General features: G+C 44.0%; 1 protein-coding gene across 1 annotated transcript in view; it reads right to left on the minus strand.

Moving 5' to 3' along the window:
• Nucleotides 1–15,507: 15,507 nt before the first annotated feature.
• LOC126416406 (cuticle protein 64-like) overlaps nt 15,508–16,755 on the minus strand; it is a 29,152-nt gene continuing 27,904 nt past the window's right edge. The window contains exon 2 of the mRNA XM_050084119.1: nt 15,508–15,803. Coding sequence (XP_049940076.1) covers nt 15,564–15,803 — 240 coding nt within the window. The 3' untranslated portion in view covers nt 15,508–15,563. The remainder of the gene's footprint in view (nt 15,804–16,755) is intronic.

Below are 16,755 nucleotides of genomic sequence, written 5' to 3' on the forward strand. Positions count from 1 at the left end.
ACTGATTTTTCAGGATCTGTGCACACAAATTGGTGAAAATGTAATCTCATATCAGTTCTAGTATAATGTATTTGTCCAATGAATACCCTTTTATCACCTGCATTTCTTCTTGGTGTAGCAATTTTAATGGCCAGTAGTGTATATCCCTTTTTCAGCACCTGCCACCAATCCATGGAGATACGACTTTCTTTTGTATCTGGCGAGCACCATTTCACAAGTGGTCTTTCGGTTTGCTGTCTGTCTCTCATTGAGCTCATGCAGAAGCCATTTTTCCTCTTTCTGCACCTTTCCCATAGCTTCCAACTGAAGAGAAATGGCTTCTGTGTTACATTCAGTTGTTCTGCGTGTTCCTGTTGAGTTTGAGTATCATCTTCATCCAGTACGGCCTGCAATTCGTTGTCTTCGAACCTTTCGGTGGTCCCCTCTCTCGCCGTTTCCCAAGTCAAAATTACCACCTCCGAATTTTTTAATCTCTCGGAACACTGTATTTAACGAAGAGCATGTTCGCCGAAAGCTTCGACAAGCATTCGATGCGATTCTGCAGCAGTTTTCTTCAGATCATAACAGGAAATCAATGCTGTCCGTGAATCGTGGTTCTCAGGCAAAAACTTAACTTGTTTAAGGGTTTTAAACATACCGACGTAAGGAACTTGGGATACTGTGTGTTGAAATTCGTCGTCAGACGTTACAGGAAACTGATGGCGCTGCAGACGCAGTCTCACGGGCCCTACCCCGACAGCTAGCACCGTCTACAGAGAAATTCCGGTATCATACTTCTACACCTGGTAATGTCTAATGTCCAAGTTTCATTGAGCTGTGTTGCTTGCCTGTGTTACACATGCTCAGATACTTATCCAGGTACTTACCCATTGTTGTGTGCTGTTCTCGAGTCTGCGTTCATTGCTCGTTTTACATAGGGCCAGTTTGTGCTCTGACTAACGTACTGTAGTGAGACACAGCATATATAACTATCTCCTACAGCAGCCATAAGATTAACGATGTCGTGGAGAGAAAACCGCTGAAATGGAGTCATCAAATTATCCATGCACTCATACATAAGTACAGTGTTACAACCAGACGTGCTTGTAAGTTACTGGCCACAAAATATATAAACGTGGCAATATACAGTGTTGCTCCCACACTTCAACAACACTGTGGTATCAACAGGTCTAGTTGTAATGTGCCTGCCGGTGTGACCGAGCGGTTCTAGGCGCTGCAGTCTGGAACCGCACGATCGCTACGGTTGCAGGTTCGAATCGTGCCTCGGGCAAGGATATGTGTGATGTCCTTACGTTAGTTAGGTTTAAGTAGTTCTAAGTTCTAGGGAAGTGATGACCTCAGATGTTAAGTCCGATAGTGCTCAGAGCCATTTGAACTATTTCAAGTTGTAATGCAAGACATCTTTATTGATGATCTGATAATGGACAAGCTGTCCGAAACGAGTCATCAATAAATTAATAAAACTTCCTATGCAACTGGAGTCGGTTTCCTCAAACAGTTATCTTAATCATATAAACGTTACAGCCCTATTTCAACCCCTGCATGCTGGATGTACAAATTCTACATATTTATTTTTCATTTCTATAATTTATCTCTCGACGTAGTCACCCTGGCGACGAACACATTTCGGCCATCAAGAGACCAGTTTGTCGATACCTTCAATGTAGAGTTTGCTGACTGAGTCACAACCACACTACTGATTGCACCGCTTCATCACTGTCAGATTGAAGTATTCGACGGCGTTCCTTAAGTTTTGGAAACAGATGAAAACCGGATGTGGCCAAGATGGGACTGTATCTAGGATGATAGGCGGCACTGAGCAATGCTATATCTGGTGGCGTGGAGATAATCAACATTGAAATTCAGGTAGCATCTACCACATTAATTATAGTCCGACAACTAGCACAGTGTCATACATATAAAGTAAGTATATAACAATAAAAACGTGGCTTAAATTCAATGGAGAATCTAAGAAATGAATTACGTAACATGAGGTTCATTCTTTATTTAAACGTAACTGGAAAATTTCTATCCGCAGCTCGGTGGTATTAGTTCTTTTGGTATACTGAAAAAATTCTGCTGAGCAAGCAGCGAAACATTTTCACTTCCGAAATAGAGTTTCGACGAAATGTGGAACAGTCACCAATTACCACTCTTCGGAGAGCCGCTCACAATGACGACGCGAGTCCACGCGATGAAGCGCTTACCGGAGCTGCAAAGTCCCGGGTGATATCAGCTGTGATCCCCAATCGTAGGCTGTGATGATTCTACCTATGAGGGCCGCTGCGCCGAACTAAATAGGCTGCGGTCTGGAGCTGAAAGGTTTCGACTGGGTGGCCAGGCAGCCTCGGCTAAAGAAGACAGTTCCGCATGAACGAGTCTTCTAGGATGCGCTCGCCGATGAATGTGCTGGAAGGCTCGGAGTTGCTGCCTTATGCTGGCTTTGCTGTGAGGCTGTTCCTTCCAGCCGCCGCATTGTCGCTCACAAGGTGGTCGGCGCGGCGTACATTGTTGAGATGTCGCAGCGCTCGTGTGTTGTCTGGTATTGTCATGCGGAAGGGGGGGGGGGGGGTGCTCCATGTGTTGACGAGCTCTCCGAATTCTAAATTCATGCACTGACGTACACTACTGGCCATTACAATTGCTACACCAAGAAGAAATGCAGATGATAAACGGGTATTCGTTGGACAAATATCTTATACTAGAACTGATACTTGATTACATTTTCACGCAATTTGGGTGCATAGATGCTGAGAAATCAGTACCCAGAACAACCACCTCTGGCCGTAACAACGGCCTTTATACGCCTGGGCATTGAATCAAACAGAGTCAACACGATACCACAGTTCATCAAGAGCAGTGACTGCCGTATTGTGACGAGCCAGTTGCTCGGCCACTATTGACCAGACGTTTTCAGTTGGTGAGAGATCTGGAGAAGGTGCTGGCCAGGAAAGCAGTCGAATATTTTCTGTATTCAGAAAGGCCCGTACAGGACCCGCAACATGCGGTCGTGCGTTATCCTGCTGAAATGTAGGGTTTCACAGGGATCGAAGGAAGGGTAGAGCCACGGCTCGTAACGCATCTGAAATGTAACGTCCACTGTTCAAAGTGTCGTTAATGCGAAGAAGAGGTGACCGAGACGTGTAACCAATGGCACCCCATACCATCACGCTGGGTGATACGCCAGTATGGAGATGACGAATACACGCTTCCAATGTGCGTTCACCGCGATGTCACCAAACACGGATGCGTCCATCATGATGCTGTAAACAGAACCTGCATTCGTCCGAAGAAATGACGTTTTGCCATTCGTGCAGCCAGGTTCGTTGTTGAGTACACCATCGCCGGCACTCCTGTCTGTGATGCAGCGTCAAGGGTACCCACAGCCATGGTCTCCGAGCTGATACTCCATGCTGCAGCAAACGTCGTCGAACTGTTCGTGCAGATGGTTGTTGTCTTGCAAACGTCCCCATCTGTTGACTCAGGGATCGAGACGTGGCTGCACGATCCGTTACAGCCATGCGGATAAGATGCCTGTCATCTCGACTGCTAGTGATACGAGGCCGTTGGGATCCAGCACGGCGTTCCGTATTACCCTCCTGAACCCACCGATTACATATTGTGGTAACAGTCATTGGATCTCGACCAACGCGAGCAGCAATGTCGCGATACGATAAACCGCAATCGCGATAGGCTACAATCCGGCCCTTATCAAAGTCGGAAACGTGATGATACGCATTTCTCCTCCTTACACAAGGCATTACAACAACGTTTCACCAGGCTACGCCGGTCAACTGCTGTTTGTGTATGAGAAATCGGCTGGAAACTTTCCTCATGACATCACGTTGTAGGTGTCGCCACCGGCGCCAACCTTGTGTGAATGCTCTGAAAAGCTAATCATTTGCATATCACAGCATCTTCTTCCTGTCGGTCAAATTTCGCGTCTGTAGCACGTCATCTTCTTGGTGTAAGAATTTTAATGGGCAGTAGTGTAGTTACACAAAGCCGTGTTACAGACTATAATTCAGACAGAGGGTTCCAACTTTCGTCAGCGTAACTGGAAAGTCCACCGTGGTGTTGGCATGACATGTAATATCTCAATCTACATAAAGAAGAGAGTAAAATATTCGGAGGCACTAATTTTCACACGTCCTCATACAACGAGGGGCATCTACATTGACCAGCTAGAGCATTGTGACCACTGCCTGATATCCGGTATGCCCATTTTTGGCACGAATAACGACTGCGACGCGTAGTGGCATAGAATCAATGAGGCCTTGGTAAGTCGCAAAGCTGACCTGCGTATACAAGTCACCGTAAATTCTGGCCAGAGGGGCGATGAGCTCTATGTTCAATCACATCCCAGGTGTGTTGGACCGGGTTCAGATCTGGCGAGTTAGGAACTCGCCACTGTGTTCCTCGAATCACTTCATCACATTCCTGGCCGTGTGACAAGCGGCATTGTCTTGCTGAAAAATGCCTCGGCCATCTGGAAAGATGATCGTCAGGAAAGGGTGTACGTGGCCTGCAACCAGTGTAGTATACTCCTTGGCCGTTATGGCCTTTTGTACAAGCTCCACTGGAGCGTGTGAGACCCAACTCGCTTTATTTGTTCATGAAACCCAGAAAGTATTAGATACAGGCTCCCAGGTAAATGCCATTTTCCTTGACTTCCGGAAGGCGTTCGATACAGTTCCGCACTGTCGCCTGATAAACAAAATAAGAGCCTACGGAATATCAGACCAGCTGTGTGGCTGTATTGAAGAGTTTTAAGCAAACAGAACACAGCATGTTGTTCTCAATGGAGAGACGTCTACAGGGAACCTCTGGCGTGCCACAGGGGAGTGTCATGGGACCATTGCTTTTCACAATATATATAAATTACCTAGTAGGTAGTCTCGGAAGTTCCATGCGTATTTTCGCGGATGATGCTGTAGTATACAGCGAAGTTGCAGCATTAGAAAATTGCAGTGAAATGCAGGAAGATCTGCAGCGTGTAGGCACTTGGTGCAGGGAGTGGCAACTGACCCTTACCATAGACAAATGTAATGTATTGCGAATACATAAAGAGCAGGATCCTTTATTGTATGATTATATGAAAGCGGAACAAAGACTGGTAGCAGTTACTTCTGTAAAATATCTGGGAGTATGCGTACGGAACGATTTGAAGTGGAATGATCATAAAAAATTAATTGTTGGTAAGGCGGGTGCAAGGTTGCGATTCATTGGGAGAGTAGTCCATCAACAAAAGAGGTGGCTTACAAAACACTCGTTCGACCTATACTTGAGTATTGCTCATCAGTGTGGGATTCGTACCAGATCGGGTTGACAGTGAAGATCCAAGGAAGAGCGGCGCGTTTCGTCACAAAATGGTTCAAAAGGCTCTGAGCACTATGAGACTTAACTTCTGAGGTCATCAGTCCCCTAGAACTTAGAACTACTTAAACCTAACTAACCTAAGGACATCACACACATCCATGCCTGAGGCAGGATTCGAACCTGCGACCGTAGCGCCTAGAACCAGACTGTAGCGCCTAGAACCGCTCGGCCACTCCGGCCAGCCGTTTCGTCACAAGGTTATTTGGTAATCGTGATAGCTTTACGAAGACGTTTAGCAAACTCAAGTGGCAGACTCTGCAAGAGAGGCGCTCTGCATCGCGGTGTACCTTGCTGTCCAGGTTTCGAGAGGGTGGGTTTCTGGATGAGGTATCGAATATATTGCTTCCCCCTACTTATATCTCCTGAGGACATCACGAATATAAAATTAGAGAGATTCGAGCGCGCACGGAGGCTTTCCTGCAGTCGTTCTTCCCGCGAACCATACGCGACTGGAACAGGAAAGGGAGGCAATGACAGTGGCACGTAAAGTGTCCTCCGCCACACACCGTTGGGTGGCTTGCGGAGTATAAATGTAGATGTAGATGTAGATAGACCCGTCGATGCCACTTGAATGCTTCTCAGAGCGTAATGGAGCCGCCGCCAACTTGTCTCCGTCCCACAATACAGGTTTCAAGGAGCTGTTCCCCTGGAAAAAGACGGATTCGCGACCTCCCGTCGGCATGGTGAAGAAGGTATGAGGATTCATCACACCATACAACGCTATCTCACTGCACCAACGTCCAGTGCCGATGGTCACGGCCCAATTCATACGCAGTTGCCGATGTCGTGGTGTTCACATTGACATATGCATGGTTCGTCGGCTGCGGAGATCCGTCGTTAGGAATGTTCGGTGCACTGTGCATTCAGACTCACCTGTACTCTGTACATCATTAAAATCCGGTTTTAGTTCCACCACAGTTGCCGGTCGTGTGGCCGAACCTTTCTAGACGCTGCAGGCTGTAACCGCGCGACCGTTACGGTCGCAGGTTCGAATCCTGTCTCGGGCATGGATGAGTGTGATGTCCTTAGGTTAGTTAGGTTTAAGTAGTTCGAAGTTCTAGCGGACTGATGACCTCAGATGTTAAGTCCCATAGTGCTCAGAGCCATTTGAACAAATCCACCACACTTCGCCGCCTGTAATACTTTACCATTCTACCCAGTTGACAACGTCTGACATCTCCAAAGAGGGCCGGCTCAACCCCACGATATCTGAACGTTGTTTCACGTTAGTTTCGCCACGTGTTGAAGACACTCACCATTGCATCCCTCGAACACCCGAGAAGTAGTACCGCTTCCGAAAAGCTCGTGCCGAGCTTCCAGGCCTTCACAGTCTTCCCTTGGCCAAACTCAGACTGCGCGCCTTCCCCATTCTAAACACGAACAGCACTCTGCCCGATACCACATGCACAGTGCGAGCCGCGTTTAGTGACTGCGCTGTTAGCGGCACCATGTCGCGGAATACGTGGCCCCTCCCGCCGGAGGTTCGAGTCCTCCCTCGGGCATGGGTGCGTGTGTTGTTCAAATGGCTCTGAGCACTATGGGACTCAACTTCTGAGGTCATCAGTCCCCTACAACTTACAACTACTTAAACCCAACTAACCTAAGGACATCACACACATCCATGCCCGAGAAAGGATTCGAACCTGCGACGTAGCGGTCGCGCGGTTCCAGACTGTAGTGCCTAGAACCGCTCAGCCACCCCGGCCGGCTGTGTTGTTCTTAGCATAAGTTAGTTTAAATAGCGTGTAAGTCTAGGGACCGATGATCTGAGCAGTTTGGTCCTTTTCACGCACATTTGAACATTTGCACCGTGCTCGTGTCTGTCTATAAGTTATTCCTCGCCAGGTGATGCTGTTGTCGCCTCGACGCGTTTGTATCGTCAGTAGATCAGTGGTCATAATTTTATGGCTGATCAGCATGTTATGTATGTTGGATAACATCCTGAAGCTGCATTTCATCTAAAGAAGTCGTCAGCAGGTTCTTTCAGGGACTCGCACAGATTGCATCATCCGCAAGAAGGACATGGGACCGCTTTAGTGGTTTCATAGTTCGGACGGTGGGAATGGGTGGGTAAATACTGAGAGGAAGAAATAAAAATTGTGGTTCAACCTCCAGTCGGCGAGAGGGTCATTAGAGATGGAGAATAAGCTCGTGTTGTGGAAACAAGGGGTAGTAAAGCCTTTTTCAAAGGAACCTTCTCGGTATTTTCTTCAGACTCTTTATGGAAACCACAGAAAATCTAATTCTGGATTGTAGCAAGGGGGATGAACTCACCGTCCTCCCAAATGAGAGTCCAGTGTCTCATCACTAGGCTGTTGCGGAGTAGGAGATGATTGTGAAACGAATGAAGGAAAAACTGGAGCTTCTGAAAGCAGGGAAAAAATACAACGTGGGCAGTTCTGTACGTGTCGCTTCATTACCTTGATCATTTACAGGATATGCAAACTATCAGGCAACAAGATCAGCACGCGAGATTGCCGTTTTGCCGATATTGTCTAAGGCGGAGTGCTGAATGTCCTCAATTCGCAGAGGCAACAAATTCTGGGTGATTGTCGAAGCAAGACAGCAGGTTCGCCTTAGAATCATTTTATGGGACTTGTGAGTGATGGAAATCATTCACGAGAAATTATCATGTGCTGCGCCTAAATTTTGGAGAAATTTACTGAGGCAGAAAGATAACCGATGTTGGTAATGAACGATGGAGCGCATTGCCACTTTCCATCCCACATACGACACTGACACGGACTTTCAACGAGCGGATAGTGATCCAAGAAGTCCAGCAGACTCAACTCCACGCTCGCCTGCATGTAACAAGTCAAATTACCGGCAGTGGAGACATTTTGGAGCATTAGGATTTTGCACATCAATCGGAATGTGCACACGTTACAGGAGCATGTGTTCCATGAATGTGGCGATGTCGAAAGGATCCATATATGTTCACACGAGTGTGCTAGTCTTTGAAAATTGATGATTTATGTGTAAGAATGAGAGATAATCACAATGGGTATCCATAAAATACGATCCTGATACTGTCGGTTCTGACTCGTAGCAGTAAATATTTCTAAACAAACTACATTTATATAGAATTTCTGAGTGACAATTCTTTCCTTATGTAGAGAATCTAAATGACGTAAGACCTACTTCTTACGTGTAGTTCCGTTGAAGTGCTAATCATTTGCTTAACATACTAAATCACTGAAGACTAAGGACTGTCATAGATATGATGGAGTGCCTAAAGTAGCTACTGCAGTGCACATGTTAGCCCTATATTTAGCCATATTTGTAATTTTTCCTTTAGGAATGGTCAGTTTCCTGAACGATTAAAGTACTCAGTAGTAAAGCGGCTTTATCAAAAGGGAGAAAGGGATAATGTAGCAATTTTAGACGTATTTCTATACCATCAGTGTTTGCTAAAGTTAGTGAATAGGCTGTGTATTTAAGGATAATTGATCATTTTATACCACATAATTTGCTATTAAATGTACATTGCGGCTTTAGAAGTCGTTTAACAACTGAAAATGCTATATTCTCATTTCTCTGTGAGGAATTGGATGGGTTAAATAAAAGGTTTCGAACGCTAGGCATATTTTTTGATTTCACTAAGGTGTTTGAGTGTCAGAGTTTTGAACATGGCTGCTTGGTTCAGATATGAAAAATCTTTATACTAACGTTCCTGTACAAGAAATGCTTACAATTGCACAGAAAAAATTACGTCATTTCAAAAAAGATCTTTCAGATGAACAAATCATGAATCTCATCGCAATAGTAGTCAAATACAACTAATTTGAATCTAATGAACAACTGTACCTGCAGTCCGACGGTCTCGTTATGGGAAAACCCTTAGCTGGTATTCTTGCTGATATTTTCAACTCTCTAGAAGAAAAGTTTTTCAGTTGTTTTTCAGCTGCACCACTAGGCATTCTCTCCTATTTCTGATACGTTGATGATATTTTAGTCATCTACAAGGGACCTACTGATGGCATTGACCGTATTTTCAATCTCATGAGAAAATGTCCTTCACCATCGAACTCGAAAACGTGGCCCGCCAGTTAAACATTCTTGGCTTGACGCTTACAGAAGAAGAAAATAAAATCTCATTCAATATTTTTCGTAAAGAAACATATACTGACCAGATCGTACCTGCGTCTTGCATGCATCCGCAATCTCATAAAAACCCTTTCTTTCACTCTGCGATTCATCGAGCCACTTCTATTTCACTCTCGAAAGAAAAATTCAATGACGAAATCAATTTACTCAAAACGATAGCAGTTAATAACGAATATGAACCTGGCATAGTAGATGACATCCTTAAAAAGAAACCTGTTAAAAGAGTTACTACGCCCGGCACCTCTATCACTGAATCTAACCCAAAAAATATTTTTTTATTCCTTTCTTGGGTCCCATTTCCTATTAGATCCAACGCCTTGCTCGTAATAAATACAACTGCAACGTAGCCTTTTGTACCTACTTCATTCGTAATTAAAATCGTCTCGTTCTCCTTTAGAAAGTTCTGGCGTCTATAAGATTTTCAGCGTCACCTGTTCTTCTTACTACATAGGACAAACAGGACGTGCCTTTACAACCAGATATAAAGAACATCTATTAAGAAAAAATGGCACTAACACCCAAAATTCGTCTTTTGCCGACCTTCTTCTTCAAAAAATGGTTCAAATGGCTCTGAGCACTATGCGACTTAACTTCTAAGGTCATCAGTCGCCTAGAACTTAGAACTAATTAAACCTAACTAACCTAAGGACATCACACACATCCATGCCCGAGGCAGGATTCGAACCTGCGACGGAAGCGGTCGCTCGGCTCCAGACAGTAGCGCCTAGAACCGCACGGCCACTCCGGCCGGCGACCTTCTTCTGAAAACAGGTCACTCGCCTAAAGCTATTCACGGTATTAGCATTTTCGCACACCGACAAGAAAGGGTGTATATTAGATATTCTTGAAGAATTAGACATCTTTCTCGAAATGATAGCCTTATTCTCAATGAGCAGCTGCCGGTGCTTAATATAAATTTCTTCAAGCGTGTAAAGCCGTTACTTGACATTTAATTTCGGGTTTCCTCGTGGAGTTTTTTTTGGTCATCACTCTACTGACTGGTTTGATGCGGCCCGCCACGAATTCCTTTCCTGTGCTAACCTCTTCATCTCAGAGTAACACTTGCAACCTACGTCCTCAATTATTTGCTTGACGTATTCCAACCTCTGTCTTCCTCTACAGTTTTTGCCCTCTACAGCTTCCTCTAGTACCATGGAAGTCATTCCCTCATGTCTTAGCAGATGTCCTATCATCCTGTCCCTTCTCCTTATCAGGGTTTTCCAGATATTCCTTTCCTCTCCGATTCTGCGTGGAACCTCCTCATTCCTTACCGTATCAGTCCACCTAATTTTCAACATTCGTCTATAGCACCACATCTCAAATGCTTCGATTCTCTTCTGTTCCGGTTTTCCCACAGTCCATGTTTGCCTACCATACAATGCTGTGCTCCAGACGTATATCCTCAGAAATTTCTTCCTCAAATTAAGGCCGGTATTTGATATTAGTAGACTTCTCTTTGCCAGAAATGCCTTTTTTGCCATAGCGAGTCTGCTTTTGATGTCCTCCTTGCTCCGTCCGTCATTGGTTATTTTACTGCCTAGGTAGCAGAATTCCTTAACTTCATTGATTTCGTGACCAGCAATCCTGATGTTAAGTTTCTCGCTGTTCTCATTTCTACTACTTCTCATTACCTTCGTCTTTCTCCGATTTACTCTCAGACCATACTGTGTATTCATTAGACTGTTCATTCCGTTCAGCAGATCATTTAATTCTTCTTCACTTTCACTCAGGATAGCAATGTCATCAGCGAATCGTATCATTGATATTCTTTCACCTTGTATTTTAATTCCACTCCTGAACCTTTCTTTTATTTCCATCATTGCTTCCTCGATGTACAGATTGAAGAGTAGGGGCGAAAGGCTGTATTTCATGTTATATCGTTTTCTGCAGGCTGTGTCGTTCAGCCGTTTTTGTATTTTCTATAATAATGTTTTCATACTTTAAACTGTACTTCTAAGGTCTGATGTAGACAAAATGTTACATTATCTACCGCTGTTAAACAAAATATTGCCTTTTATGTTACGTACCGAATAATATCCATCATGATATTCGTCTGTCTTTATTTGTATGTTAAGTAGCCAGTTTGTACTTGTGGCTACTAGATGGCACTCTCGGTGCAATGTTCACCTGCCCGCAGTTGTTAACGCGGCGCCTCAGTCTGATACTACCTGTGGCTCGACATATGCGAGCAGCCCGTAGTGGCTCGCTTTCCATGCTTCTACTTTAAAATTGCGACTAACGCTTTTTCGCTTAGTATTTATTTTACACTTGACGTGTAAGTAGTGCTACTCTTTGTGCTGTTAATCAGTTTTCAGTCTTCAAACTGTATTTCTATGCTTTTATATAAGCAAAAAGTTACGATGTCTGCTGTTGTTTTTGTGGATTGGCAGGAGACCAACCCACTAAATTTAGAGGAAGCCGAAAGGCACGCGTTTAAGCTCACGCAGGCTGACTTGAGGTCTGGAACAGGAGAATGGAAATTAGAACTTAGAAAAACGGACGCAGATGGTGGAATACTTAACTTTAATCCATTAATGTTGAACGTAGCTCTTGTCTGTACATTATTTACAATATCAATAGCAACCGATAATGGCGCCTTGCTAGGTCGTAGCAAATGACGTAGCTGAAGGCTATGCTAAGTATCGCCTCGGCAAATGAGAACGTATTTTGTCAGTGAACCATCGCTAGCAAAGTCGGCTGTACAACTGGGGCGAGTGCTAGGAAGTCTCTGTAGACCTGCCGTGTGGCGGCGCTCGGTCTGCAATCACTGATAGTGGCGACACGCGGGTCCGACGTGTACTAACGGACCGCGGCCGATTTAAAGGCTACCACCTAGCAAGTGTGGTGTCTGGCGGTGACACCACAGTTGTCAAATGAAACTTTGCCTGCGGCTTCATGTACTAAATACTGTTCATTTTAACATTCAGCTGTCTATATTTTAAATGTTAAGTAGCCTACTTAAATCTACTGCTACTAGATGGCACTCTTGGTGTAGTGTTCACCTGCCCACACTTGCTAACCCGGGAGCCTGTCTGTTGCTACCTGTGGCTTTATAGGTACGAGCAACTCTTAGTGGCTCGCCTTTCATGTATTCTTTTTAAAATTTTTGTGACTAAAGCCTTTCTGGCTTGATATTTATTTTATACGTGACATGTAAGTACTGTCTCTTTCTTGTAATGCTAGTCAATACTTACACTTTTATATAAATTTTTTCCCACAAATTTGTGATTACGTTATAGGCCACTTTAAATATTTAATTTCTGATGAAGAAACCCATAGAAGTGTTAAAAGCTGGTCAAAAACTAAAAATTGTGACCGAGGGCTTACTTAGTACATCTTTAGTGTCTGATTGTGTTGATAACAAAATATTGCTCCAGAAGTGGGACCATTACAGAATACGGAGAGCAGCTCACGATCGGTTCACCTCTTACTTTAACAACGGACAGCAAAAGGTCACTATTCACAGTTTTGAGAATGGCTGTGATGTGGGGTCTGAGGGGCGTACGATCAAATAGGTTTGCCCCAGGGATCAGTGTTGGGGCCACTCCTGTTCTTTGTTTATTTAAGTGATATTCCCTCTAGTGTTATGGGTAACTCTAAAATATTTCCGTTTGCTGATGACACTAGCTTCGTAGTAAAGGATATTGTGTGCAACATTGGCTCGGTCTCAAACAGGGCAGTTCATAGCAGAAGTTCATGGCTCTTGGGGAATAAACTAAATGACTCAGTTTTTACAGTTTCTGACACAGATTTCAACAAAACCCGGTGCTTTCACTTCGGAGAATGAGCATATGATTAGTGAAACATAACAGTTCAAATGTCTAGGTGTTCAGATAGATAGTAAACTGTTGTGGAAAGCCTACGTTCAGGATCTTGTACAAAGACTTAATGCTGTCATTTTTACTATCGAACGGTTCCTGAAGTTAAGTGATTGTTCACCACGAGAATTAGTCTGCTTTGCTTATTTTCATTCGCTTATGTCGAATGGTATTAAATTTTGGGGTAATTCTTCCCATTCTCAAGGGATATTTTTGGCTCAGAAACTGGCGCATCGGGCAATAAGTGGTGTAAGTTCGCGAGCATCTTGTCGACCCCTATTCACGAGTCTGGGTACTTTAACGTTGACCTCTCAATATATATATTCTTTACTGTCGTTTCCTGTTAACAATATCAGCTTATTCCCAAGAATAAGTAGCATTCACTCTGTTAATACTCGGCAGAAATCCAACCTGCATTTGGATCGAACTTCCTTAACTCTTGTGCAGAAAGGTGTGTAGTATACTGTTGCATCCATTTTCAATAAGCCACCACAACAATTCAAAAATCGAAACTGAAGTGTTTCTTAATGGGTCACACATTCTATTCTGTTGAGGAACTGCTTGAAAAATTAAGCTGATTCTTATGTTGTATTGTTGATTGCGTAAACTTAAACTTATGGCTTGACGTCATTTGGGTTCATGAACATTTTATTTTTATCTGCTATTACTTTTATGTTGTAATTTCATATACTGACACGTTCCATGACATTGGAGATTTGCTCGTCAATCCAGTCCTACGGAACTTGAAGCGTAAATAAATAAATAATATAAACCTAGCATGTTTTGTACTTAATGCCATGTTGACATTTGATGCTTCCTTCCTTCATGGTATTACAATTTAATTTAAAACTGTGTGGAACGCTTGTGTGTTAAATTTATTACGATGACACCTAACTATTTATCCGAAATTTTTAGTTAGTAGTGTCCCAAAGGATAGCTGTATTTCATAAGTATAATTTGTGTATCAAGGTGTAATGTGTAACTCATTTTCCAAATTGGCCTGAATTTCGGTTTCAAACCTATGCGGGAAACCAACACTCATAAATTAAAAGTAATTTGTCATCCTTCCTCTACACACTATTACCAGTGTCAAAAAGGGAGTTGCAATTGTGAACTACACCAAGTACCTTAAAAAACCAATTATGTGATCAGAAACCATTCCTCTGTCCTCTAATGCCTCGTGAAATCTGTACCATATGTGCTCTGAACATGATTTTTCCATTGTTTTTATATTAGTTTCCATTGACAGCTCCAATAATGGGGTATCTTCATGGTTTCGTAGAAATTTTAATTGAGAACTCTATTACAATTTTGGCAGATGAGCTATAGCTGCTAGTTTCATTAATTTAATCTACTTCACGTTCAGTTGTCTCTGAAACAGATTGCATATTGGCACACATTCTCCACGTACATAGCATCTGCGTCCCAGTTTGGTTAGGATTGCTTGTGTAAAATTCCAACCTGCTGTGTTATCTCGTGGCGAGTTGCGCCATTACTATCTCTGAAGGTACAAAAAAAAAAGCAGATGTGTAGAGAGTCAAAGCTTTGATGGGACAGGCATCCTACCCGGGAATGTGACATTATGTGTCTGACACGCGTCGGAAAATGTCAATGCAACAGTGAGACCATAATGTTTTTTAAGTCCTCCAGCGTTTTTGGGTTAGAATTTTTCAATTCAATCCGAATACCGAGGTGCAGGTCCCTGATCGCCCCTCCATGAGGACACCCGAACCCACAAAGCGAAGCCTGTGCACGCGTTTTTGGACGGCACAGTCATCGTCACACATCCTATTAGTCCGGAACTGGCCCGGGTCAACCTCTAATTGTTCCCAAAATTGAACGTGGCAAAGAAAGGACGTGATTAAGGACACCCAAGGAAGTTGTACTGCAGTACCAAATGCGACTCCAAAAAAAGGCTATAGTGACTGTTAGAAAACACCTTTAAAACGATTTCAGCTGTGTCCTGATTCAGGGGAATAAATACAGTGATTTTGAAAGCATCCTTGGCTTTTATTTTTCACAGCCACAGTCCTAACAGAACTGGGATATACCGTGTAGTCATTAATGGTTTTCATGTCGATGGCATTCCCTTTCTCTTTTGACTTCATTGGTGTTGTCACATCGTGATACTAAGATGTAGTTAGGTACTCTGGTGTTTCAGAGAGAAGAAACTCAATATGTTAAACTACAAAATGAGAGCTTTAATGAGGCCACAGCAACAAAGATACACAGCGCACGGATGTTAGAGAGGAAGGCCCTTCAACCATGCAACAGCCTTCCGTGGACACCGCCGAGGTAGCCATATCCGTAGCCGATGGCGGGTCCGGCGACAACTGCGGGGGCAGCGACGGCGGCGACTGCGGGGGCGGCGACCACAGCGGGGGCGGCGACGGCGGGGGCGGCCAGCAGTCCGGCCCCCAGGCCGAGGTATCCACGCTTCTCGCGCTGCAGCTCCTGCTGGCAGGACACCATCGCCACACACGCCACCAGCACGACCACCTGCGAAAGGCGACACGACACGACTGTCACTCACTGACACCACCAACAACATACTCAATCTTTGCGGCCCACCAGTTCCACGAAAAGATATAAAATTTCCCAGGCAGCATTACGCACTATTCCAGTGAGGGAGAGAGGGTTCCATCTGTTAATGTCTGATGCTAAGGAGCACTCATAAGTGCCAGGTGCCTCATGACACCGTTTGGACAGCGACTCCAAGATCATGAAGGAATAACATACGCTAAGATGATAGAAGAAGAAACAGGAGTCGATTTAGAAGAGATGGGGCATCCAGTATTAGAATCGGAATTTAAAAGAGCTTTGGACGACTTACGGTCAAATAAGGCAGAAGGGATAGATAACATTCCATCAGAATTTCTAAAATCACTGGGGGAAGTGGCAACAAAACGACTATTCACGTTGGTGTGTAGAATATATGAGTCTGGCGACATACCATCTGACTTTCGGAAAAGGATCATACACACAATTCCGAAGACGGCAAGAGCTGACAAGTGTGAGAATTATCGCACAATCAGCTTAACAGCTCATGCATCGAAGCTGCTTACAAGAATAATATACAGAAGAATGGAAAAGAAAATTGAGAATGCGCTAGGTGACGATCAGTTGGCTTTAGGAAAAGTAAAGGGACGAGAGAGGCAATTCTGACGTTACGGCTAATAATGGAAGCAAGGCTAAAGAAAAATCAAGACACTTTCATAGGATTTGTCGACCTGGAAAAAGCGTTCGACAATATATAATGGTGCAAGCTGTTCGAGATTCTGAAAAAGGTAGGGGTAAGCTATAGGGAATAATAACAGTGGAAGTTCAAGAACGAAGTGCTCGTACTAAGGAGGGTGTAAGACAAGGCTGTAGCCTTTCACCCCTACTCTTCAATCTGTACATCGAGGAAGCAATGATGGAAATAACAGAAAGATTCAGGAGTGCAATTGAA

The sequence above is a fragment of the Schistocerca serialis genome, chromosome 8 (assembly GCF_023864345.2).
Source record: "Schistocerca serialis cubense isolate TAMUIC-IGC-003099 chromosome 8, iqSchSeri2.2, whole genome shotgun sequence".
Lineage (NCBI taxonomy): Eukaryota > Metazoa > Arthropoda > Insecta > Orthoptera > Acrididae > Schistocerca > Schistocerca serialis.